The sequence below is a fragment of the Numida meleagris genome, chromosome 5 (assembly GCF_002078875.1).
Source record: "Numida meleagris isolate 19003 breed g44 Domestic line chromosome 5, NumMel1.0, whole genome shotgun sequence".
NCBI classification, from domain to species: Eukaryota; Metazoa; Chordata; class Aves; order Galliformes; family Numididae; genus Numida; species Numida meleagris.
The window spans coordinates 51392136-51420053 of NC_034413.1; the positions used below are offsets into that span (position 1 = coordinate 51392136).

At 38.6% G+C, this 27918-nt stretch overlaps 1 protein-coding gene across 3 annotated transcripts in view; it reads right to left on the reverse strand.

The window, feature by feature from the left end:
- Positions 1-27918, reverse strand: part of MAP3K20 (mitogen-activated protein kinase kinase kinase 20) — an 86181-nt gene that overhangs the window by 36864 nt on the left and 21399 nt on the right. For all 3 annotated transcript variants that reach the window (XM_021398146.1, XM_021398145.1, XM_021398147.1), the window contains 8 exons: positions 21443-21530; positions 17128-17229; positions 16284-16349; positions 15264-15292; positions 15016-15153; positions 9122-9208; positions 5469-5543; positions 310-416 (listed from right to left, as the gene is read on the reverse strand). In XM_021398146.1, the coding sequence (XP_021253821.1) occupies positions 310-416; positions 5469-5543; positions 9122-9208; positions 15016-15153; positions 15264-15292; positions 16284-16349; positions 17128-17229; positions 21443-21530 (692 nt within the window). The remainder of the gene's footprint in view (positions 1-309; positions 417-5468; positions 5544-9121; positions 9209-15015; positions 15154-15263; positions 15293-16283; positions 16350-17127; positions 17230-21442; positions 21531-27918) is intronic.

The window sequence follows — 27918 nt, forward strand, 5'->3', positions numbered from 1 at the left end:
TTGTTTGGCCCTCACTGTTCACTGAAAACAACTCACTGGTTTTAAGATATGAATCACAAAACCATAAATAACATGATACCTAAACCAATGTAATAATAAACATAGTGTACAGCTAAGTGTATTGGCTCCTAATACAAGTTTCACAACATTCTGAGCATTCCTGAAAAACAACAAGGTAAATCGTGTTTTAAAAATAGAAATTTTTCTTCCAGTACCTCATCAGTGTCTGATGTCCATCTGAAAACAGTATGGACTTGCACCATTAAAAAGAAAACCATGTCATTTCATCCTGGGAGGCAGGAAGCTTACCTCCACTCTGCCTTGTTATGCAGGAATGAATTGCACTGGTCTGGAAGGTTGCTGTCGTTTGACATGGATTCCAGAATTGAAATTATCTGCTTGAAAGATGGCCTTTTCTGAGGAAAAGCAAAAGAAAATAAAATTCAGCATTTGCATTCATATATGACTATTACTATGTAATGTCATTCACAGGATTTGTTCAGCTGAAAGTGATGGACTACAAGCAACTGAAATTGAGATACTACTTTCTGACAGAGCATCTACATCAGGAGTGTAAACTTTTAAATGTTTTTTTTTTTTTTTTGTATGCTTATTTTCTTCATTATTCCTTCAACTGAAGAAATGTTCAGTTTGGAAAGAGTTACATCAGCCAGTAGTACATCAGCCTTTGCTTATTCTCCTGTATCTACCTGTATAACCTTTTGCTACTTCCTGGGATATCAATAAAACCATTAAACAACATTAGTAATAATAATAACTATAAAGATTCTTTATTCAAAGAATGAAGTTTTCCTCAAGCTAAGAAGGAAAATACCACCAGAGAGAGAAGGCTGGACCTATCAGCAACTGGTCATTAGATGGATGGCTTTTACAAGGAACAACCCAAACTCTTTAATGCATGAAGATGCTATTAGCTGCCCATCACATATGGGCTCCTGGCTGCAGAGCTCAGTTCTTGCAGGAAAGGACACTTTCCAGAAAACCCTCTCACTTGGCTAGCTCATGGGTAGCAAGGGCAGAAATGGAGATCCAGAATAAATAATGCTGCCTCCCCTCTGCCAGCAGGGCTCACAGGAACAGTCCTGTACAGGGCTCATTCACTGAACTTTCTGTCCCCAGCTCTGCACCCAGCGCTCACCGTGCCGACAGCACAACCACACTCACCACTTGCGGAGAGCAGTCACAGCTTCTCCGCATTTTCTGCCTCCCCCATAGTCCCGAAATGAAGCTATGAAGTGGGAGAATAACTGAAAAAGCCACAGTAAAACGTGTTTCTTGAAAGAACGCTGACTCTGTTAGTCTGTTTGACAGACTCCAGACAAAGTTGAGACAAAAGGTTGAAACAAAATGTAGATATATAATAAGGGGATGATGCATATTCTCTCTGTATCTCGCCTCTAATTATACCATTTCTGCTAAAATTACAGATGCCGCAATTAAAACGTGCATTTTAATTTGGGAGCACAAAAACAATTAGGAACAATGCTGAGGTGTCTCTCCCAGGAAGATCCAAGTGATTTCCACATTATAAAAGAAGACAATTTCTTTATTTTAAATGTCAAACAGCATGAAAAAGTGTCAAATGCATAACAAAAAAAAGACAAGCTCTCTTATATTGTAATGCTGCACTGTTCGGCTGTGACTGGAGGCTTTGTCTGTTGCTTCTTGGTCCATTTCCATGAATTTGGGCAAACGGGCAGTGGGATGAGCTATGCAGATTTCTTTGTGGCACCTGCCCCAACCACTAGTGTCTGTACAGCATGGCCTCCAGCCCACCACCCAACAAGCCTTTCAGCAGCACAGTGCACACACGTTAATGTGCTCCCAGTGCAGAAGGCCAGCGGGGACCTCTGCCCACAGAGATGCACTCAGAAGGGCAGGGAAGGCAGCTGCCCCCCAGCACTCATGATGCTTGTGGACCCACAGACACCAAGTGAACATAATCAGCACTGCTATCAGGCCTGCCTAAAGTGGAGTTGAGAATAAGAATGATAGAGAACAGGGCTTTTAGCAAGGGAGGCTGAAGCACCAATGGTCTGATTTGGGAGTGACAACAACACACACTCTGTTAGTCCTACACAGAGCAGGACCAAGCTGGTATGCAGCAAATTTTTACAGGCTGAAAAGGAGCTGTTGTGTTGCAGGACTGCAGCTGGAACAACTGCACAGTCACACAGTACTGACAAAGCTTCTCTGGCTGTGCAATTTCTGTGAACAGCTGTCAGCTATCCTGCCAGCTTTACAGATGCCAGATGTACAGGTAATAGCTTTTTCTGGAGGTGCAGCTAACAGGAAGACATAGGCCTACATTGGTATGTGTTTTTGTTAGTTTCTTCCCCCAAAGGCAATGATGACTTTAGATTTAATACGTGCACTCTAGGTGTAGACTGATAACTTGGGTAAAACTGGCAAGAGTTGGGAACTCAAGCTGAGAGTCCTTCATATCTGTGACGTATCATGCAAAAAATCTTTAAAGTATATATGCTTCTCCAGTAATAGTTCTGGCTAATGCTTTCACTACTTCCTTCCACTCAGTATTTCTTACTAAACATGTCTGCCTAAAGCCAGGATATTTATTTCTTTATTGCTGCTTCTCTGTTCCCAAATTTCTAAGTTCCATCAAAACATTCAGTAATTTTAATCATCTCTGATGCTGAAGTGGGGATAAACTGAAGGAACAGAGGAAATCAGAAAGATGTACTTCCCTGTGTTTCCAAAGCAGGTGTCCCCAGTAAATAAAAGCATTACTGACGAGCAACCTTTGTACAATTTTCTAGTACCCAAGCAAAAGCTGCCTATTTCATAGGGATTTTAACATTTGGTAGTAGTAATTTAAGATACTTAGTTACCACAGAAATTATTCTTTAATAATTACAGATTTAAAGTCATTAGTAATTAGCATTTTAGTAAAATACTTTGAACCCACTAGGGACTCTTTCACTTGCACAGTTTAAACTGCATGAAGTCTCCGAATATGCATCACCTGGAGCAGTGCACTATGGACATTTTCCTCCAAGTACAAACAAATTTTTAGAAATTCAAAGCACAGTCAATAACTGTGTTCATTCCCACGAGGAGGTTACAGTGTGAGCAGTGAGTGTCTGACACTCCAGCTGCTTTACAGCAGCTCTCCACGTGTACTCCTTAGCCCCCAGTAAATGCACATCCCTCTTTTCTCAGGGCTAAGTCACATAAATATACCTCAGGCTTTCCATGAGCTGAAAGTATGCATATCAGCCATTGCTTCTGAGCAGCTGACAACCCTGAGCTCACCCTCACTTGACCTTCAGTAACTTGTTCATACATCTACCACTGATTTTCTTAAGCTAATCGTGGCCAAAGGGAAAGCTGCACAGTGCGGCATTTTAGAGGAATGTGCTCCATCTTTTGGCTCAAGCAGGCCTCACAGCCTTTTATCAAGGCATTCTGATAGCTGTACTGATCCTTTCCCAACACGTGACCGAGTATGTCAGTCACATGCCCAAAATGTGGCCAGAGATTACTCCATTTCAGTCATGTGAACAATGTATTTATTATTGTTTAACAAAAGAGAAGCTGAATGAAAAAAATAGTAAAGAGCAGACTGTCAGAAAAATTCAGCCAACCTTGTATTTGCTCTTTATACACACTGGAGATGCATCTGGGAATACCAATCCCAGAAACTCAGTTCAAACCTGGGTAAACTGCTCAGGCATCCCTGTTTCCAAAGTGCAGATCTCTCCCTTTCCTGCAAATACAGCAACAGACTTCCAGACTCTCATATATCTGGCTAGAACAATCTAAAAAGCAAGCTGGTCTAGTATGTGCAGCGATGCACTCTAAAAGCTCCACAAATTCTATGGCCTTTAGTAGTGATGCTTATTGAGGAGTAGTTATTAATAAGACATGTAGTTACCACTGGGATGCACTCTTCAATAATTACTGACCTAGAACTTAAGCAGCCCCATTACAGATTCAAAGATCGAAAGCATTTTTCTCCCCTCACCTCTCTGGAGAGAAGAAAGAGGACTATTATTAAGGGAGTAGCATTTAAATGGGCATTCATTTAGAAACCATATCACTGATGATCTCAGGCTTCCAGATCTGTTCTGTAGAAAGCAACTCCTTGCTTCAAAAATAATAGTTTAAAAAAAAAACAAACAAGAAAGGAAATCTCCTTTCTCATACTGCTCTCCCATGACTGCTTTCCAGTGATAACTAGTTCTGGCTTTAGACCACCTAAGCGCCATAATTCATTTTGGGATTAATCTTGGAGTCTCTGAAGTAGTAGTTTACTTACTTCTGAGTTTAAAGTAACTAACATGTTCCTGGTGCCTTGACTTGAGAAAAAGTGCAAAATTTCCTATCCTTAACTGTCATTTCCTCTCCTAACTACCTTCACTGGCAAAACAAAATAGCTCCTGATGCTTGGTATCAAAACTGGGATGCCCACAGGTTCTTTCCAGACAGTTTTACATACAACAGGATGGTTGCAGGGTCAATTTAAGGAAGGTAATTACCAGGATCTACAAAAGCTTTTACTGAGCAAATACATCCTTTCATGTCTCTTTTAATTTATTCGTATAGGGGAAAGTTAAGCAGTATACTACAGTACTTCTATTACTATACTATTACAGTGTAATTGTTACAAAAGTCGTAATTCAAAGTCGTAAGGGAAAAGACTAAGACATTTTAAAACGTTAATCTAGAATGTGTTGCTGCGATTCCTACCCATATTCTGTGGATTAACTTATCTTTATACATTTCCAGCACAAGAAAAGAATCAAAACTGGAGCTCAAAATAGTTATTTGAAACATATTACTCACAAACACTCAAGAAAGATTAACTACTGAAATAAAAAAAAAAAAAGATTTTTCACTTGATCAAAAATGGCAGCATTCTTGCAATCTCACCCTATTTACAATCTGTGTCTTCAGTAGTGAGGCAATTTAGAAGTAACAACTCTTGATTAAAAGGACAGAAACACATTTAACTATAAATATGTACGTATATATACATTTTAAAAAGATAGCCCAGCTAACAGAAGGGGGATCGATTGTTTGTGAGGGTGGATAGCGATAGGACAAGGGGGAATGGTTTTAAGCTGAGACAGGGGAGATTTAGGTTAGATATTAGGAGGAAGTTTTTCACTCAGAGGGTGGTGACGCACTTGAACAGGTTGCCCAGGGAGGTTGTGGATGCCCTGTCCCTGGAGGCATTCAAGGTCAGACTGGACGTGGCTCTGGGCAGCCTGGTCTAGTGGTTGGTGACCCTGCACTCAGCAGGGGGGTTGAGACTCGATGATCCTTGAGGTCCTTTTCAACCCAAGCCATTCTATGATTCTATGATTCTAATATTTTTGTGAAACAAGTATTTTTGGTAGCTCAGACTTGTTCTCCAAAGAGAGTCTAACATACACAGAGAAATAAGAGGTGGGGGATACAAGATATAATACAAATTAAATTACCTTTGAATCAGCTTCCCAACATTGATGCATCAGTTCTGCAAAACTTCTGGGACAACTGCTTGGAATGGTTAATCTCTAATGGAGATAGAACGTACCAGTTATTAGAAACATTTCCCTTTAAAGTGCTAATAACAGATTTCCTACAAGAGCAGAGCAATTAAAAGAAGTGAGACACACTCTTCTTTCATTTAAACATAATATAAAAACTGATGACTGCCATAAAGACTAACACTGGTAGGATGTATTAATTAATAGATTTATAAAGAAGGAAAGGAACAAATAAACCAATGGAGTTGCTTAAGAAAACTAGGAGAGAAGGAAGTAAAAATGAGGCAAAGAGATTTTAATACTAAAACATAATACTTTGTAGAGATAAGTACTGCACTGCATGGTATTTTAAGATGCTTATCAAAATAGGCATAATGTACAGTCTGGTTTAATTCCTTTCTCCCATACAGCTCTACAACATTATAGACAATTTTGATATACCAAATGGCTGAAATACAGAGTACACTGAGTTAAAAAGAGTTAAGTGAAGCTCTGCATGACACAAGAGATGTTTCATAAGCCTGTGGTCAGAACGATTAATGAGGACACGCAGATCTCAGAGAGCACTCACAGAGCACAGTGAACTCATATAAATGTTTTCTGATGACGCAAGACAAAAGAGTTGCTGGTTACAGCCAGGGCCACTGACTACACAGAATTACTTTGAAGCTGGCTTGGTTTCTTTTGCTGAGAGTTTTAAGCCATGAAAAGTATTCTTGCAGTGAGTCTTAAACAACATGTAGCTTAAAGACTCTGCCTCCAGATTGGAAAGCCTAAAAGCAAATCCATTGTCAAATACACACGCGAATATCCAAGCCTCTCCAGTTGCTTATATGCGTATCCAACAAAATTACACACATAAGGCGATCCCTTTGCTCTCCCTCATGCAACTAACCTACTTCAGATGTTTTGTGCTAAGTTAAAAAAAAAAAATAGATAAGAAGTAGTTCTGCAGTGCAAATGAGTCCAAATATGAGGAAGTCAAGCTGGAAAAAGGGTTCCCTGTCCTAAAGACAGGTGAGAACCTGATATTACAGTCCTGTTCAGTCCAAACTGCCAGGAAGACCGTTTGATCCATCCTACTCTTGGAATTTCAGAAGTAAATCAAAGCAAGTTCTGTCAAATTTTGTACCATTATATTACTATAACGTGACCTGCAAAGCCTTACAAGCCAAAGAGTTAACAAATTCTGCTATACAAGCATTTGAATACTATGAAAACTGGAAACATGACATACAGAGTCAGGGCCTGCAGGAATCTGATTATTTTAATAATGTAAATACCTTAAAGTACAAAGCTTTCTATGCAAGAAATACATAGAAATTTGTACAATGCGTAAACAAACTGTACTGGTGCTTGATCTTTGTTTGAGTCATTACCCTAAAAATACACTGCCTCATCTTTCTACAGTATTTGTCTGTAACCCTCACAGTTCCAGGAGGTAGAAAATAAGTTGTAGTCCTCATTTACATGTATCTCACTTATGCAGAATGTTATCTGTCATGGAATATAGAGGTAGCAGGTTCCAAAAATATCAGATTGTAATAAATAAGACATTTCTCATTAGTAATTTTGTATGAGATTATGCGCAGTATAACATAAATTAATGTTTTTCTCTTCTGAATTAAAATTATGTATTTATATAAAAATTGTACCAAAATAAAAATTACATTGTGAAATTATGCAGAGTCTTGAAAAGGAACCATACAAAATCCTTGAAATCCATTTTGTTTCTTAGGTTCTAGCTTTGCAAAGTGGGACTTTTCAACCTAAGCAATTATGCTTTGGCCTCAGTCCAATGCTGTTTTTAAGAGGAGACTTAGAGTGAAAAGAATGAAGGCCTAGCTCTACAGCGACTCAATTCTGTTGTGAAGTGGATCCATGCAAGTCTACTAATGTCAGTGGATGGAACTGAGAGCAGAACCTGATCCTCATACTTGCTTTGGGACATAGAAACTATGAAAAAAAAAAACCACCAAAAAAAGTAATGCATGCCAGCTCTTACAAGGCATGCAGCGGGCATGGTCCCTAAGTCATGGTCAGAGAAAATAAAATCTATATAAGCAAGTCTTAATGTTCTCAAAGCTTCCTGGCACCATTACAAAGAAGATGGCAGCAACAGGCTAGTGGTACCTGGCAAATAAATAGCTGGCTTTGAAAATCTCAACACTTAAGATTCTCCAGCCATGAGTAAAACAGTTGTCATGTCCACATTTTGTACGTATTGTATTTTACACAGTTCCTTGCTCTGGAAAACAGTAGAGAAATGTGCGTTGCATCTCTGTTGTCTTTCAGTGTAGGACAATCTCTTTACAGTGTTATCAGTGCCGCTCTGTACCACTTTCATAAAACTGTACATAATAGAACGTAGTGCTGTTGATTGGTTCCACCTTCTTCAAACTGATATATAAGGCTTTTTCTAAACTAGGAGAACAAGTCCCATTTTACCTCCTGCTCTGATAAACACTGTAGATGACCATGGTCATAATCTTCAGACTGGTAATGTAGCATTTCCAACTAATCAGTATATCACAGTGTCACTCACTGGAATTAATCCAGTTCTCAAACAGAAGTTAAAAAAAAAAAAAAAGAGAAGGAAACAAAAAAAAGCCAACAACAAAAAATATTAAACTAAGAGGAGGAAACCTAACGCCACTATTTAACTCTGAAGCATTTTGAGAAACAGTTTATGTAGAATAATAGAAATCTGTATTGCACAGTCACTGCCTCGCCATTGTAATGTTTCCCAAGCTTCCGCTGTGTCTAGATAGAGGAGGTTTCATCTTTGTGGAGGATTTCCATGCTTGTCTGTGTGTGGTACAGTCACAACTTTAAATGTTTTTTAAATGTAGTTACTCTCTTTGATATCAAGGGACTATGTGTTCAGATATACGCTCACATGTCCAACTAACTGAAAGCCTCAATTTGTGAGAAGAAGAAAAGCGAGGCTGGGGACACTGTACAAACGGTGTTTACACCACTGAAGTGCTTTTGAAATGGAAAGACTCTGCGTGAGGAGGCTTGCAGCTATGCCACAGCCTTGCCGATACCAGTGAGGAGCTCATCTTCAATGTAGTGTTGAACGTAGGTGGCAAAACTGTAATTTCTCTCTTTTTTTAAAACTATTTTTTCTTCTTTTATTTTTGAAATTTTCATCTAAGCGGCAGTTTCTTGTACTATAGTGACTCCTGCTGGGAGAGTTAAGTTGAAGTAGCTGAAGGTCTCTTACAGATATATCAACTCCCGGCCAGTAAAAAGATGTCCTAAACGCAGGAGATGGAGTTAAACTGTTCCCCTACCTTGGACGCAATGGCTTCTTTCATCACTAAGAACAAACCCCTAGGTTTTACAATTGAGACTGAGAAACTAGTACAGTACTTGTACAATTTTTGATCTACAGCATCACGACGTGAAGCTGCAACAATTAGATGTAAAGGGTCCATTCATGAGGAATAACATCACTTTGACCCTTTGTGTTAGCTCCTACTGCTAATCTTTCCATACGCGTGAACTTACTTTCAATTTGAAGAAGATGAAAAAGTCTTTTGCAAAACCCCAATACTGTTTTCTGATCTATGTACCTGAATGTAGAAACGTAGTCTTACCTCGTTTTTTTCCACTACAAGCCAAGCTACTTGTAATCCTTCCAAGCCTTTAAAGGGGACCTCCCTTGTTAGCATCTCCCAGAGAACCTGGAACAGAGAGAAAGAAAAGAATTTTTATTTCTGCACTTTGTATTTTAAATACATTATTAAACCTTGATACAGCACTATTCTGTACCCAATTATCAGGCAACCAGTTTCCATTTGCAGGAACTTGGACCAGTGTTTGTGTGCAAGATCCTCTCACTAAATTAATTTGAATGTTTCTGCTTTTTCCTCTACAGTAAAACCCAGATGAAAAACTGGGTTGTGTGGGGTCTAATGCCTGCAATTTTGTGAGAGCCAAAGAAAATGCTTTTTTACTTTCTTTGTACACTGTAGAGTTCATATTTTGCAGTTGAGACTTGGGAAGACAAGGAACTCCTCCTATCCTTCTCAGCCCCAACTAGACACATCTTCGCCTTGTAGTCATCTTGTATTTAAAAATATTTCTATATGATTGCAGCTAGTGCTTTTCTGTAGTCAGAATTTGATCCAAAAGGTATTATATGCCTACAAAAATAGTAAATATAATTTTGCAAGCAAAACCATAATTGTCTATCTCCAAGCATGTGATTATGTTAAGCCAAACAATATATAGCATATCAACAATTATTCTGTTCTCCCGCTATATCTTACAGACACACTATGCCTACATTCAGAAAGGTGTTCTAATTTTTTAGCATAAGAATCTTAGGTACTTTGTAGAAAAGAGTTTGGCATCACTGAAATGATGCAAGTCAATGAATCCAACTTGTTTTCTGCCTCAAGGACTACATATTGGCATTCAATTAAATTAACAAGCATTTTGTACCTTCACTCGTGTATGCCTCTATTTTTATCAGAATCTTCATACAGATCTCTTCTTACAGATGTCTACCCAGAAACTTTTTCTTCCATTCGTATACCAAGCACAACAGCAATAAAAGAGATCAATAACTTAGCACGTGACCAAACGTATTAAGACCCTTACGCAAGTCTCTGTATCCTCACTGGCTGGGTTAGTACCCAGGCTCATTCCAGCTACATTGTTTTGAATGGATTCTGGCCAACTATGAAGGTAATTAGAAGAAAAATGGAAGAATATTGGCAGATGCTACTCAAGCAGAAAAAAAATGCACTGAAGCAGATTTGGGCCTTTAATCAAGTGAACAGGGCACTCCATCAACAGAACTATTTGAATAATTCTGCTTGAGTCAGAAAACCGATTAGTAAAGGTAAGTGTATCTTGGAAAAATAAGTGAAAGAGCACTTTCCCATATATAAGAAATATATGAGGAAGGCTATTCATAGGGGCATTCAGTTCTCCTGTTTTCCTCAATTCTTTCTCTTCAGAAGAAGAAGAAAAAAGCACTTTGATTTCTAATTCCAATTATTACCTCTCTACTGGTAGAGAAGGAAATTTATCTGTGAGAGAATGAAATAATTTAGCCGCCCGATGTACTTCAGTCCAAAAAGCAGTGTACAAAACCAAAAATGCCTGGACCAAATCAAACACACAGTTGAGCAGCCTTGCAGAACCACCTCATCTGAATGGTTCTAACAGGAAACCACAAAGAAATCCAAGTTTGCACATCAGACAGAGAAGTATCTAAATACATCTCCCAAGAAAAGAACACAATGAAGTACACGTTAAATGTCTCCAAGAACCTTAAGCTGGAAAACTCCACTGTTCTTCTATTTTTCTCTCAGAAGACTGAACTGTCTAGTTTCATTCATGCACGCAAGCCTGCGCGGAACATTTTGTACTGAATTCCTGCATCATGACACCTTTAGTGTTTATTTCCATTGCCTGTACAGATCACCACTTTCCTAAACCAAGAGATTGCTTAAAACACTTCAAGATTACACATAGTTTGAGAGAACAGCAATCTGACAAGATACAAATATTTTTTCTTAATGCCTTGTTTTTCACTAATAGTGTAAGAAAGTAAAAGATTAAAAAAAGGTATGTCACAAATCCTTGCATTTATTTATGCAAGTTTAAAGTAATGTTCTTACAACAATGCAAATTTCATATCCAGGCTAGTGGTGTAGCTTAAGACTTTTCCTTCCGATGGTGACATGTCAGTATCCAGTTTTAGAGAACCTTCAACCCAACTCCTGAATTAGGTACTCTGAAACATCAGCTAAGGTGAATGAGTGCATTATCAGTCTTACAAAAAACAGCAAATGGTATCTTCTGCATTACCATTTGATGTTTCCTGTCCCTAGGGTCATACAGCAGCAAAAAGTGCACCTGAACCTGACTTACCCTTATCTTGGCATTTTTTTTTTTCTAAGATACACTCTGATCATTTTCAGAACTAAATTCTCAGCTCACCTCATATGGAAATTAATCTATCTTCCATTTCTGGTACAATTTAATTGGGACACTGACATGAGTCAGTTCCCCTCCCATCTTTGATGGTAAGGATCACCAGCTTTCCTGATCACATAACATCCCTATGACGACAGACAGCAGGTGTTCACAGTGAAATAGCCATGCCAGACACGGTGACAGAAAACAAAGCAAGATCATTTAATGCAATGGTTTGTAAGCTGTGGCCTCTGCAGATGTTAGGCTTTTCTTTGCATGCAGAGTAACAGAGTGAAACGCAAAGATATGAATGTTCAATCCATAAATGAAGCTGAGAATAAGACTGATATGTCATCAGTCTGTCAGCTCAGCTGTGCGTTTCAGTTCTCATCCTGTCAACTAGGTGACAACAATCTAAAGAAAAAAGGACAAATACAATCCTACCCCTCAACCCCAGTGCAAAGCCAGTGGGACAGGAAACATTCAAATGAGTGATTTGAAGAAGACAAAACAAACTTACAAACTAACAAGCAAATAAAAAAGATCCCACTCTGAAAATCTGAAAATGCTTTCTCTTGGTAGGAAAATGCACACAGATGAGGCTCAGGACCCAAAATTATCAGAAGTATGGCATGAGCAGAAAGTGTTGTTCTCTTAGAGGTACTGCCTTTGAAAATTAGGTCAGTCTCCTCTGGATTGATCCAAGTGGAAGTTAAAGATCTCATAATTCTTTTCAAAAAGAGTAAGGGATAGCCCCTGGAGCTGGCCAACATTTCCTCTAAAAATAACCTATGTCCTCATAGCTAAAGCAGTGTATGAACTATTGCTAGCAGCACAACAGCTGCTACACTGAACTTCAGTCTCCATGTACCAACAGTCAATTAATGCTTTTACCTTTTTGTTCTTGCATTTAAAAATATTCAGATACACAGCCTTCTATGATTAAGTACACTTCAATACACAAACACACTGCAGTCCACTATAAACACTTTTTCCAGGTTAACATGTTCTGAGCACTTATCTTCATGATTTCAGAACAGTTTTTAGAGAGAACGTTGTAATTCCATGTACACTTTCATATGTGGAAGAGAAGCAAAGGATCATTTTTGAGCTACCTGCACAATGACACGAGACTGTTACTGATTTGATTGGATTTGTGGGTTGATCATTTGCGGCACTTGGTGTCTATTGTTTAGAGTTTGCATTTTGAAATGGAATAGAAAAGAGAATCAGAGCATGGCTGAAATAATCCATCCTTGTATCCTAATAAACCTGGAATATTTAGTTTAAGCATTGACTATGCTGTGTTATAAATAATTTATCTCAAAGAGAATAAATGGAACTGTTCATCCACCCACAAATTGCAGAACAAACTAATATGAACATTAACTACAAACATGTATGTAACTGTTTGCAGTGAGGGAAGTTCATTTCAGGTGAATAGCAACTTGGATCTATATGGTGACAGAAGGACTGGTACTTCATGGAAAAAGAGCTCACAAAGCTTAAGCAGAACATTTAAAATCACAGGCTCGATTATAAAAAGAAAAGTTAGGAAAAAAAATAAACTTATGGGGATGGTAACAAGTACTGTGAACGGAATATCTATTCTTAGCATCTTACTAGTTTACATTTGAAATGATTCTGTTCTTTGTTAACAAGACTTTAACTGAAGAAATGCAGATTTGTCTCTCCAACGCAAAAGCTCCTGGCAAGTGTTACACTTCCAAAGGCCATTCTTTAAATGTTGTTTTTACAGATGATAATCACTTGCTGAGACAAAAAAAAAAATACCATTTTTAAGATTTTTTTGTCGTTGTTTTCAGTCTCCTAACAAATTCTCTGGTAGTCCAACACTTATAATAGGGAGATTCCAGCTTTCAGTGTCGTTTTCAGACAATTTTCTGCTTTCTGACAGCACTATAACTTCAGTAACTTTATCAAGTGAGAATTTGGGCTGCAGCCATTCTTCATTTCTCCCCTTGCACCTCTTCTGAAAAGAATGGTGTTCCAAGCAATGGAGTTATCAAAAGATGAATTAATTCCTAAGTGCTTAAGAATTCATAAGCTTCTATCCACAGTAGAGCACATTAGCTCAAAAACAATGTATTTAAAAATGTGGGTCAGTTATTGTTAGGCATACTGAAGTAGCGCTATACACCTGTAACCACATTAAAATATTTTACTAACACTGAACTGTTTTCATTCTGAGGGTAGTTGAGTTTTGCATCCAAGCAAACTGTCAAAGGAGGTTTACTTTTTGGAGGAGGAAAAATAAACTCGATACAACATACTGTTCCTATGGCTCTGGTAACACTTGACATGATAAAATATTAAACAATTGCTGACTTTCTCCACATTCTAGAACATTACTTGAAGTCAGTTCACACCAAGATGATTATGAGAGCAGTTTTGAACTGCAAGACTGTTTTTTAAATTTCTCCTCTAACATTTTTTCTTTGTTTTGGAATTGGAATGTTATCCTTTAGTGGATAATATATGATTGCTTCCAGTAACAGTTTACATTAACATTTACATTTGTTAGCTTATGTTCTATTACTGTTTGTGACCTAGTTCTGCTAAGCAAGCAAGGACTTCAAATCTGCCAGTACAGGCTTCTTCTCTCCCCTCACAATGTTTCAACCTTTCATTTCTAAGATATCTCACACCATCTCTCTCTTTTTTTTCTTACACTATAAACAACTATTTGACAAAAAATTTATGTAACCTTCCATTGGGGCCAACAGCTTAGCTATGCATGGACAAAGGCGCTAGCTTATAACCAACCACAGTCCATCCCTTACATCTCCATCAATTCCTCAAAGAGAAAGAGGCAATATTTCACAGGTACAGAAACAACTCCTCACTGTTGAATCCAAAATCAAAAAGCTATGTACACAGATCCATATGCAGACAAGGACCTCCCTTCCTTTCTCTTTTTCCCAAAAGTATTTATTACTCTTGTAATAATAATTCACAATTGTACCTGCAAATCTGACATTCTGATGCACTGTAACTGGTTATTTCCCCTTCGCATAAAAGGCAGACTCACACTGTATTTTTAGATTGGGCCTCTATCTCCACTAGAGATGGAGGTTCTCTCAGCTATCAGGTAACGATAGCAGGGTCTTTTAAACAAGTAAGCATGGAAAAGTGGCCTCCTTTTTAATCTACACTCAGTGACGCTCTGTTTTATGGAAAGTCCTGGTATACACCTATTAGAACTTTTCCCTCTTGTTCACTAAAACATAAGCAGAAATTAATGATGCAGATTGCTAAGTAGCTCCTGCAAGCCTTCTGACATATGCTAAATACTTGTGGTAAAGCTTGCATTTCCCACACTGGCATGCTGCTAATCTAATCAGATAAGTATCTTATTAAAAATGCAAGTCGCTGCTCTTCCTATCATTTTCAAGCACCTAATTATGAATTATGGGTCAGTCCTGAAAAAGTGTGATTTTTTTTTGTTGCCCTTACTTAGAATTGTTGTTCTTGCATCCCATGACTTCTGTAACACTGGAGTTCTGCTACAATGCATAGGGAAATGAAAGGCACTCACCACTCCGTATGAGTATGTGTCACACGTCTCAGACACAGGGAGACTTTGGATAACTTCTGGGGCCATCCATGGAAAAGTACCCACTAAAGACATGTGTGTTGTATGTGAGTGAAACCTTGAGGCACCAAAATCACAGATCTGGCAAAAATAAACAGATAGTAGAGCGTGAACCTCATTTACTACTCATCAAAACATCAAGTCACGCAGCAGCATCTCTCACATAATTAACATAATTAAAGTGTTCATACCTTTAACACGCCATCAGCAGCTATAACAACTACAAATGAAAAAACAACAGGTTACAGGAATGCTATTAAAAACAAATGCAATACATTTTCACAGCAAAAAGAAGTTCACTTTATCAAGAAAAATGATCCTGTGCTGACTGAGCACAAATGCACATGACTGTCGTGGTTTCTTTGAGAATCATCAGAACACCTGCTGAATCACTGCAAGCCTCTGAAGAACTTCAGAACTTTTCAGGTGTTACTGAGTTTAAAGGTAGAAAGACAACTATAACTAAAATGTAGATAAGCTCCATTATCCCCAAGGTAGCAGTTAGGCTTAACAACAAACTCTCCAGAAGATTTGCTAATTAAAAAAAAAACAAAAAGGAAAAAAAGGATGGAAAATTAAAGAAAGAAAAAACATACAATACAAATTTGTTTTTTGTGACTATTATCTCTCTGGATGCATTATTAACATCTGTATTCCTCCTGTCCCACTACTAGTTCGTGCTTCATTTCAAATCAGTATTTAGCAAGTTTCACGAATGGTTGTCAGCTGCCAGGTACAGCCTAAACAGTGCAGCTCCACACTGAGTATTCATTACTCAAAAGCAGGTCACAATAGAGACAAGATTTTCAGATAAGAAATAACAGGTCTTATCCAGTCTGTTAAGTCCAGTGAATACCAGTCCTTCATCGTACTCAACATTTTCAAATAGAAAAACCAAGTGAGGAACATCCAGGCAATGTCTGACAGCTGATAAGATGGACGCTATCATGGTCAGCCAGATATAACTTAAAAAGAGCCCTCCACTGTTCTCTAAATGATGCCAGAACAGTAACAGAGCCAACAGTGTCAGGATGTAGAGGAGGAGTGACAAGGGAACAGGCTTTTCTGTGCCTCAGCAAAGGCCAGTGCAGCTTAACGACAGCCAAGGTGTTAGTTCTGCACATTCACAAAGCTCAGGTACAGACTTGACTGCCGCAATAACAACTAAAAGTAAATGCAGAGCATTTTATTGTTTTTTATTGCTACTTTACCGTTCCTGGACTTCAGATCTCTGTGGATTACTTTGACTGGAGCTTCCATGTGTAAATAGTGCATGCCTACACAAAACAAGGAACAGTCTAGTTAGGCAGGCTGAGGGTGGCCATCACTTTTCAGCAGTCATGTTTTTTAGTTCCCATATCTTGTCCCCATTAGAGGCTGGCACACATACGTGCACGCCATATAGATCAGCTGCAGGAGAAGCAAAGGTCCCCATAACCTACTTTGAGTAAAAAGAACTAAGCTAAGCTCATATATATCTCAGAACACCTATATGGGTATGTTAATGCTTTTTAACTTCATATTTAATTATTTTCTCTAATGTATTTTCTACACAGGGAAGCTAAGCATATGAATGTACTGTTCATTAGTTTACACTAATACGTGTGCGGTCTCAGAGAGCACAAAGGCTCTGCGTTATTCTATGAAGAATGTCAGCATGTTTGCCAAGAACCAGCTTCCTTAAATATACCAATTCAAATAAAATGTAAGGATAATTATGCCTTATAATTACACTACATCAAAATTATCCTCTTGGGACTTAGGAGGAAACGAGAAGTATAAAACTAGCTCATGGAAGGCATTTTCACTCCAGAAATGATTTTGGATTCAAAATAACAAAGAAACATATTGAAAAGAACAGTGAATGGGTTTGTTTGTTGTTGGGTTTTTTTGTATTATAGTTGTTTGTTTTTGTTTGTTTTGCTTTTGTGGTTTTTTTTTGGACAATTTGAGTAAAGAAGTTTAGGAAAGCTCTCCTGACTTCAAAGGGAAGCATCTCCACTTGCACACTTTGCTGTGCAACATAAAAGACATCACTGGTCTGGTCTTGCTTACCTTTAGCTATGTCAGTTGCCCAGGTCATGATATGATCCATATCCATCTCTTCGCTTTTGTTACTATTAATGTAATCAAACAGTGAGCCAGCAGAAGCATACTCTGTTAGAAAAATAAAATAAAATAAAATAAATGCACATGACATTTTAAAACACTGCACCAAAATTGAAAACCTTAATGGAAACTCTGCCAGTTCCAGAAAGCAGCTCTTCAAAGCTTAATGATAAAGAATGCTAGTTGCTGAATCCAGATTATTAGTAACATAATAGGTGAGTAATAGTCTGTTCTGACTGTCCCAACACAGACATAACCTACTGCTAAGGGAAAAGAAATGTGAAATCACCTATAACGACAGGCTTTAAAATGAAAAGGCATTAGAAAGCTCTGGTATAAAGAGAGCTCAGGCAAGGCAGTTCGAATTCCAGAGTAAAAGGTTCTGGTGATTATTTTCTTTTTTAAGATTTATGAGGGTCATTTCTATTCAGAGAGAGAACTCTGTAAAAATGGTAACATGCCACTGAACAATTCTGTCCACTTGTGACTTTACAGCCTGTATGCAAATGGAGGAGGCATGCTTTCACTGCTTTACATTCTCTCAGCCCAGGACAAGTCAGCGCAGCTAACGAAGCAAGATGTTTTCTTATGCTCCTCGTTCAGCACCAACAGTTGTTTTTCTTAACTTTTTCCACCTACACCTACAGAAACCCACAGCAGGATCCTGCAGGCAGAAGCAAAGGCTTTTTCTGCCCATCAGTGTTTGCACATGTGACAGACAGAACCTAGTCTAAGTTCCAGAGCTCACGGGGCTATGCGCTGGAATACCAAGCTCGTTACACTTAGACTCATTTAATTGGGAAACTGGAAATTGAAACTCCCACAGCACTACTTTTATCTAACTTGAAATTCTTCCATATTTAAACAGAGAAGTTGCCTCTCCTAATCACAACAGTAGTTAAGAGATGAGACTAGTGGTACGAGATCCTTACTACTGTTTCCAAAGAAAGAGGACAGTTCCCAGTGGTGAGCAGTACTGCATTTAAATTATGCCCCATAACAAAAGACAATTATTTTATTTTTATATAGTAAAATCAAGTGTTAAATATATGGAATTCTGTTAAGAAGAAAGGGTTTGGAAGTAGAAAGTGAAAACAGAATTTTATTTTTCTACCTCTCCATGCAGGAACAAAGAAGATGGAATCATTTATTCATTAAAGAAAAAAAACAGGAAGGAAGGAAGAAACGATAGGTCTAACACTAACGCAAAGTAGGACAAATTTCTATGAGCAGCAGGTCATGAGGCAAACCAGGTGGTTTACAATTGGAATGCTTCACTTCTGCCATTTCAAAGCAGCATCAAAATCTTCTCCTCTTACACTGTGTTAAATATATCCAAATTGTTCCTCATGATATTAATCAAAGAATGATACATCGTAGGCTAAATGCATAAAAAGTAAGCTTTGCTCCTCATCAACGAAATTGCAACCACTGGGAGATTACTGACTGGTCAGGACAGAATCTGCAGCCTAGAATACGGTGCGTCATATGAGAAGATTCTATTGCTAAATGAAAGGAAAGAGGGAATAAATAGCAAGTCCCTTGAAAGTAAACGCCATAGTTGCAAGTTAGTTTTGGTTCATTGCTGCAGGACCTCCTGCTGCAAGGAGGCTCTGCAGGAGACAGGCATGTTGCTTCTGATGTCACTGAAAGAGGACTAAGCTGCTGACCTGCACATTTCCTCAATTAAAACATCAGCTTTTTTTACCCATGATGTCATCATATGTCTTATAAATGGATTCTTCGGGAATAGTCTGGCTGCATGCTTTGCATGCCTTTACAATGCATAATTCGATCCACTAGAGTCAGGGATAACTGAGATCCCCAAGCCCTTTGCTGCCCTGTACAAACAGAGGCAAGCAATCTTCAAGCAATATAACTTGATTCTTCATTTCTCCTGTGTATTTACTGTGCCACAGGATTTTACTAGGAGGTTATGGATTTGGTAATTATATTGTCAGGATAATTTCTTTCAGTGACAGAAAAGAGGTACTTGCTTTAGAAAGAAATGCTGTGAATGCAGAACTGGACCCAGCCCACAACTGGCTGGGATACACCATACACATCTAAACAGGACACGCATGCTCTAAAAATCTTTTGGGAGGAGGCAGCAGTGATCAAAACCTAGATCTGAAAGCTACACACTGAGATTGCTGTTGGCAGTCTGCAACATCTGAAATGATGTCATTCACGTTAGCAGCTCAGTGAGCTCAACAATCGGTTATAATGGTGACACAAGAGCTGCTCCAAAAATGTTTAACTGTGTTGGCCCTCAATGTCAGAGGCAGATGTTAGTGGTAGAGGTTGAACTTTCCCAACAATATTCCATTATATTGTGTTGCCACGTGGCAGATGGCAGCAGAGGGGCAGTCTGACAAAATGGCCTTTGACATGGAAGTGCGTATGGAGCAAAGGTGTGTTAACAAATTCCTCTATGCGGAAAAAATGACACCCACTGACATTCAGACACTTGCTGAACTTTTACAGACCAAATGGTGGATGTGAGCACAGTGAGGTGGTGGGTGGTACATTTCAGCAGTGGTGACAGCAACACGAAAGAGAAGCCATGTTCCAGACAGTCACACAGATTTTATGAGCGTGACATACAGACTCTTGTTCATAGCAGGTAAAAATGCATAGCTAGCGGCGGCGGCTGTATTGAAAAATAGTGTTTTGTATTTGAGAATTTACTTTATCAATTAGTGCTATTGTGCTCTTTCTATCTGTTGTAGTAGTTTCCATGGAAATAACAGGAGGAATTACTTTCGGAGTGACCTACATACAACCCCATAGAGGAGACATGTTTTGACTGCAGATGTAGCTTTTCTCATTCGTACACGGCATTCCCAGAGAACACTCTGAGAATCCCACATAAGATGTTACGTACAGCCAATACTCAGCACATACCAACACTTTGCTGAACACTCTCATCTCCATAATTCTGAAGAATCATTAGGTTCTTGGGATTTTTTCTTGTTTGGGTTTTTCCCTGGCAAGACATGGATCTCTGACTAAACATAGGATTAAGATTGCAGCACTGAAAACTACCCAGAAGATCACAGAATAAAAACCTCTCTAAAAGATATGTCAAGCACATTAGCATTTTTCTCAGTAGCCATTCTCTCATTTGAAAACAGCATGGAGAAATCAAGCCTTGCTTGCCTTCCAGCCCAAGGAACTCCCCTCTCCCTGGAAGTTGCAGGGAGAAGCCAATGCAGTTTAAAATTAAAATGCTTTTTTCTTTTCTTTAGCCAGAATAGATTCAGAGCTCCTCCAGTAACAAAGAGGTAGGACTACAGAATATTCTCCTTCTCACACATGGTTAAGAGTCCCCATTCCCAACTACATAATGAACTACTTCAGCTGTTCTCTGTCCAGTGATCAGCAAGCATGTCAAATGACCTTCTCCAAACACTGACCTTTTGTGAGAGCAAACTGAGGCCTTTGTGATCCAGACATCATTCTGGATGATCTGGTGATCACACATTTGCTTTGTTAGTCTGCTCTCTAGTTTGCACTTACTACTCTTGCATTAGAAATTATATTACTTGATTATGATTTTTATTGCATAAAGAGGGTATTTAATGTCCTGTATGTTATGATATCAGTAGTCCATCCTCTGAGCAGTATAGACTATGATCATCCTTCATGCACCTCTGGAGTACTGCTGGTACTGGTTTCAACACTGCAACCTCCAATAGGCAGTAAAGCAGTTGTGCATCTCAGAAGTGCTATCACAGGATTACACTGCCATCTACGGTGAAAAAAGAAGGTCTAAGAGACAGGTAGAAGTAAGTCAATTTCCACAGGTTTTGTGCATCATTGGAGGGATTTCTACAGCTGATTAGAAGCTGTGTTTTTTACAGCACACCATCTAGGGTACATCCTCTCTAGCAGAAGCCCCTGGAGACAGCTTACACTAAAATGAGACACTGGCTAGGGCAGCAATTGCAAAGGCTGACAAGCAGAAGATATTCCCTACAGTTTGGAGATACCTACACACACATAAAGACAAGGTTCTGGATATCTCCATATGCCCAGCAAGCGACAGACCACAGCTATACCCACTTCGTTGTCCTTGTGGTAGAGGGTGCCTTTTTCTGACAGCTGCACCAACTCTACATCTGATGCCATCCAATAAACAGAACTGTAGCGCCGAATATTGTTGTCTCTTTCAAGGCCAGCAAAACACTGAAATTGGGTGTACTCATAACCTCAGAGTTTTACAGAGTCATAATGAAAATCAAACAAGAATCCTTACCTGTAACTATGCCATAATTTGGAGGTTCAATGACAGCTCCATAGAACTGAATGATGTTTTTGTGACTGAGCACACTGAGTATTTCTGCCTGTTGAAAACAAAAAAGGCAGACAATTAAGAACGGTGCATTTACTGTAGTATTTTAGACCCCAGTGGATATACACAAATATTTAACATATATATGCACGCACATACATACACACATCTAGGAAAGACTCCACAAATGGCTGGTACTTAGAAACCTCACGAGTGAGTTTGGCAGATGAATGCTTAGCACGTTTGGGAAAAAAAGATCATACTCTTCCTTCATGACCAAGGCACAGATGTAGATGCCAGGTCTCTGGAAAAATCTGAAGGCCCCAGAAAATGCTGTTCAAAGAAAGATCTGTGATTTTTGGCAGGGCTGTAGAAGTTTAACCCAAAAATTGTGTTTGTGCACAAAGCGCTGTGGGATCAGTAAGTCCAGGCAGTTAAGAGCACACCATGCACTGTACAGCTCAATCTGATGTTTACTGGAGACATGGAGTTTGCTACACATGCATTGCAGGTCTAATCAAATATGCATAGCAAGCATGCTTGAGATTGCCAAGTAGCCAGCAGTGCAGTTGAAACTGCTTTTTAGAGCAGGCTGAAGATGTTTAGAAATTCTGAATAAATACACAGAACCTTTGAATCCCACTTGAAAAATGTTTTTAGGTTTGACAAAGACTGAAGCAGACTGAAAATGTATTCACAGAAATTAAAACACATAGTCCACCTGGCTTTTTGAGAGAAAAGAACAGATATTTCCTTTGAGATCTCACAGCAGTTTTGTCTTCATAGTATATTAAAATAAACACTCAAAAGACTTTTGGAAACAAATTTTTAAACAAATGTACATATTGTGCAAATACAGATAATCACAGAATCACCAAGGTCGGAGCATTACTTACAGACTAAAATTTTGAGATTATGCTAACTTCATACCAGTCGTGCATTTAAGAAGAAAAAAAATACTGCCAGTTACTCTGAACTTAGCAAGCATCCCTTCTGACAGAGCCCTTCTCAGATCCCTTGACTGGGAAGGATCACATCACCACACAACAAGAATATGCAAGGAGATGCCACATCCCATGGCCATGGTGGTCCAATCAGGACCTTGTGATGGGCTGCTAGGCCTCCAAAGGCCTCACTGGAGCCATGGGGCAACTGGAGGGGCTATATTGCTCTTATTACTTGAAGATTCAGAAAGAACTATTTTCTAAGATTATTTTATTTACAGCGTATTGCGCATTAAGGTCACATTCTAAGAGTTTGAAAAAATGCTGTGTCGACTGCAGCTATTATCATCATCTTAAAAATGATGTCCATATTCTAAACTGGGATTTAACAGATGCCAAAGCAAGCTTCCTTCTAAGTATGAGGAAAAGCACCTACTAATTGCACACAGATACCTCAAATTAAGAATCAGAGGAAGAAAAATTGCTAACTCTTTCTAAGGACCATTACTTATAAAATAAATCCTTGCTAAACACTTTTAATCATTCTAGGCTGTTCCTTTCATGTTCTGTTCTTTTCAGTGGCTGTAGATCAGCTGTGAAATATATTAGGCGATTTAAGGATGCTTTCTCGTTACAGTGAGAACCAGATGCAAGCCAATCCACATCTTTGAAGCTTTTGTACTTTTTGAGAAGAAGGTACCATATTTCAGTGAAAGACTGTAACCTTCACATCGCAAATTACAAAGTACTGGTTAAGGATTGGTATTTCAAAGGCACTTAGAAGAATATTTAGAATCGCCTTTAAGCATCAGACTCATACTTAAATCCTAAATGCCTAGATGCTTGGAAGAAAATCCTGCCATGCATGTATCTATCTGGAAGCCATTTAAGAATGCAGCCCTCATGGGGTTGGGTTTCACATGCTCACTTCTTTGGTAAAGCTGCTGTCTATCTTATACAACCTAAGTGAGCAACAATTTCCTTCCTAAAGCCACCACGATGACAAGTAACAAGTTTTTAGTTACTTCATTATATTACTTCTTGGTGCGAAAGAATTTAATTTCTTTAGATGTTAGATTGAAATAGAACTACACGAGGCTCAGCTGAAGGAAAAGCAGGACCCAAGTATGCCAATACAAACTTCTCAGACTTCTTCAAGCATACAAGCTGGCTGCAGTGGAGCTGAATATTGTTCTTAGTCTTGTGATAAGCTTAGTCACAGTCCGGTACTGATCAACAAACCATGCTAAAACCACCTGCCTTGTAGTTACACCATGAGTATGGATGAAATTATATGCCTCTCCTGAGTGCTGCTGACAGACTTCCCTTGTGACAAACACGATGCCACTTCTTGAAGGCAGAGGGATTCAAAGGTCTAAACAAACCTAATCCACTATTTATAAAATTCAACCACTATCAAGAAAGTCAAGGTCAGAGCAAAAGGCATTAAAAAACATTCTAAGTGAATACTCACTTACTGGCTCTTGTAGCATTACTCTAAATCAAACTCACCCAGTTATTCATAAAAACCTACAGTATAAGTAGGAATTAAGATAAACTCTCAGTGTACAAACTACTTGTGTCCTGTGAACCACAGTCTGGATTAAGCACTGTAATGCTTAACGGATAATTTATTTTTATGCCTGTTAAATCTCTGCTTATTGACATATGTGAAAGTGTCAATTACCTCATCTATGGCTGATGTACCACTACAGCTGCCTCGAGACCTGCTAGTACTGGTCTCACCTTTCTAGCACAAAAAGCTATGAAGAAATACTTGCATCTTCAGTGCTTTCAGCAGGTAAAACTACAAAGCTGACAAGAGCAGCAGGAGCATTACACAGCTCAGCTCTGACAACATCTCCAAGGTCATGCTGACTGCAGGTGCACGCAATGGCCATCCAATGCTGATTTGGCACTACTCTGGAATGCAGAAAAGGCCTTATCGTCAGATCTTTAATTGCAGCCACGTGTGAGAGGATGCAGACCGAGGCACTCTGCATACAGCTGTGTTGTCGCCTGCAGCTCCTTGCACCAGCTGCTCTCGTCAGAGCTCCTGGTCCCAATTCAGCTGAAGTTAGCAAAGACCAAACTTCTTGTTCTGTTGGAGTTACTCCACTCTTGCCTTGAAAGTAGGCTAGAAAGTTGTTAAACTCGCACTTTTAGTCAAGACAATTCACTGAGAGCCTGTGCTAGGAACCCATTCCACCAGCACAGCTCGATCTGCAAAAGAACATCTGTCAACAGTGTTTTCTCAGCATCAAGAGACTTTTTTTGTTCAGGTCTGGACAAACTGGTCCCACACCAACTTAATCACTGTTTCTTCTGGGTACCTATAGAGCGGCTGGCTGGAGAGGACAAAGTACTGCCTGCCTTCCACCCTGGTCTGAGCACAGTGGTTTAGGATTAACATGAGAAATAAATGTGAGACCATCAGGGCAGCCAGCAGCCAACCAGCTCTGCTGCTAATAAATCAGTTAATTGCACAGTAAGAGGCACCATCGCTCTGTGCAAAATTACAGGGTTAGAAATGGTTAGCCACTCAAGGAATCTGATTAATACAACAATCCTTAAGTGCCTTCTAATATTTATTATTACACTGAGCAATAGTTTGGTTATTTACTTTTCCAAATAAATGTTTGTCACATTTATTAAGAAGGTATTTAGACACACTTCAGGCAGCTCTGAAAACATTTTCCAAGTCTTTAGCAGTTTAAAGGCTTTGACCTCTGTCATGTTCTTGGGAGAAACTTGCATCTTAGTTACTCTCTCCTCTTCACAGTCTAATAAAAGGGCATCTGGAAGAGCTGATGTTTCATTAAAATCATTCTACTTACTGATAATCAAATTTTTAAAAAGATAGAATGCTAACACAAATTAATCCTCAACCTTTATTACAGATCTCTGATGAAAAATACATTCATTCAATGCACGTTAGAGTTGCAACTTCCCAGTACCTTGGGAATGCATTTCTGTGAAATGACTGATGTATACAGTATGTGATGCTGATGTATACAGTATGTGATGCTGTCCCTTTCAAGGCCATTTACCTCTTGGACAGAAGGGGATCCTCTTTCCTCTGTGAAAGCTTTTGTTTTCATAAGCAAGGTGAGAACAAAGCATTGCTCAGTCCTTTGTTAAAAACAGCTGACAATGAGAGAGTAAATCAGCTCAGAAGTTATGGGAATGATGGAGGAGTCGTCATCATATGATACTCACTTCTCTAGGTAAAGGAGCCCAAAACTTTATTTTACAGGCACAATACTAAGACAATCGGCATCTAAATCTACTGTCCAGCTACAAAACACAAATTAAACATGCATCTTAGAATCTACAGGCTTATGATTTCTTTTAGGCAATGCTGACAAATCACCCAGCCAAAAAATGAACACTTTTTCACAAGATATTTATGTTTTACATGCTTTAACATATACATTATACAATCCCATGGAAATACTTTTGACAGGAGCCAGATAATAATTTTTATTACCTCATTCTTTCTGTCCTTTCTAAAAAGTTAAACTTAATACAACTCTTAATGAGCAGGATACATAAACAGTTTATGTAATTTAGCTCTTTTGGATAATTATCATGCCACAGTCTTGGACAACTATCTATTATTTGCAACAAATGTTCAAGTCAAAACAAGCAATAAATAAAGGAATACCTAAAGAATTTCAGAAATATGAAATTCTTATAAAGAATCATACAGTACAGATATTATCCAATTACTACAGTTTTGAACACTGAATAGAAAACCTAAGCAGATACAAACTAAAAATTTAGGAATTTGCCTACTGTTTAGTCTGCTTTCTCATTAGGTTTTCTAAGAAAAAAATATGAAAGTTTTATACTTTGAGACCCCCCCAAGAAGAATGTTCTTAATATGCAAAGCACACTGAAAATCCCATTGAGAGAATTTTTGTCAGATCTATTAAACTGTCACTGATAACAAGAAGGCAAGAGGAAAATTACATCAGTGCAGCAGAGTCAAAGAGTCCTCGGTCAGATCTTCTCAGTGCAAATAAGAGTTATCACATGTTCTGATGAGCGTGGGCACCCTCCCAGCACAAATCTGTTATTCCCCCTTTCGAAAAGCACTCACATTTCTTAAAGCAATTCCTGTGTATTACAGCTGTGTGAGGCTGGGGTTCTTTTTTTCATATTCATTTGTACGATCACTTATTCCACTTAAAACCTATCTCCTATAGCTCACTAATAAGAAGTTTACTCTGTCAGCATTTGTTCTTAGAAGACAGTCATATACTCAGTGCTATTGGGATATTCTTTTGTAAATCATAGAAAATAAGGGTGAAATTATGTTCTCAGAGTGATACCACCAACAATGTTGTCAACAGCAGAATTACATTATCCTAAGTACATCTACTATGACATACAAAACACATATTTAAAAGCATTTTGATTGAGTAACTGTTTGAAAGCATCAAATTTGCATCCAAAATCATGTCCTACACTGTTGCAAGTCCCAGAAACTAAAAGCAGAAATATAAAGGAAAGTAATACTCATCCTATAGTAAATCTCCTGTTTCGTATCATCACACAATTTTTGTTCTCAGTTTTTGAAATGCGGTGGCAGGAACAGACAATTTAATATAGCTTGCCCTGACTTTGAGGTTGCAGCCTCAGAGGTGGAAAAAAAGAAAAATCACATTACCAAGATACCACAAGTCTGTTAAACTGTCATAGCAAACTGCACTGAAGTAATATGAACATAAATTTATTACGTGGTATTACAGGCTCACACAGTCTTACGTAATTTATTTTAAAACATTTCAATTTTACCATGTATTAGAAAATGTATATGATCTGCTCAAAAAGAAAACTGAGTTTTATAGTCTCCTGTAACTTTTTACACAAACCTTTTCAGTTTATATCAAATTTGGCAGTTTCAAGGATAATTTGAAGACTACAGCATTAGAAGTACTACCAAGTGAATTCAGAACATGCCCTTCAAAATACTGTAAAATAAAGGTTTGCTCGGTCTATGGAAGGTAGGTTGAGCCCTCTAAACATCACAGGGAGATTTTTTTCCTCGCAGTGTGGCAGGAGACCCTCTGCCTTATGCAGAAGCAGGGAGTTTGATGAAACCAGCTGGCTTGGTGTTGCCACTGCTGCACAGCAGCCAAGTACAGCATACTCACAGAGCACATCCAGCAGTTACCAAGGAATCACAGAATTACGCTGTTGGTCTTCTTTGTGACAAGGGTTAAAAACTTGCTATCACCCAGAGAAGAGACAGAAGCCACAGCATTTAAGATGATATTAAGCAAGTGCGCTGTCTGCAGAATGTCCTTACAAAAGGCTTAATAAGCTTGAAAACTGCATTTTGAGGTACAGCTACATTGCAATGTACAAAAATAGCACAGAGATCATGAACAAACAACTCATTTCCACACAGATTTCAACTGAAAATTCACGATGCCCAGACAGAGACCACAGGAGCAGCGCACAGCTTGAGTCAGCATCAGCATTCAG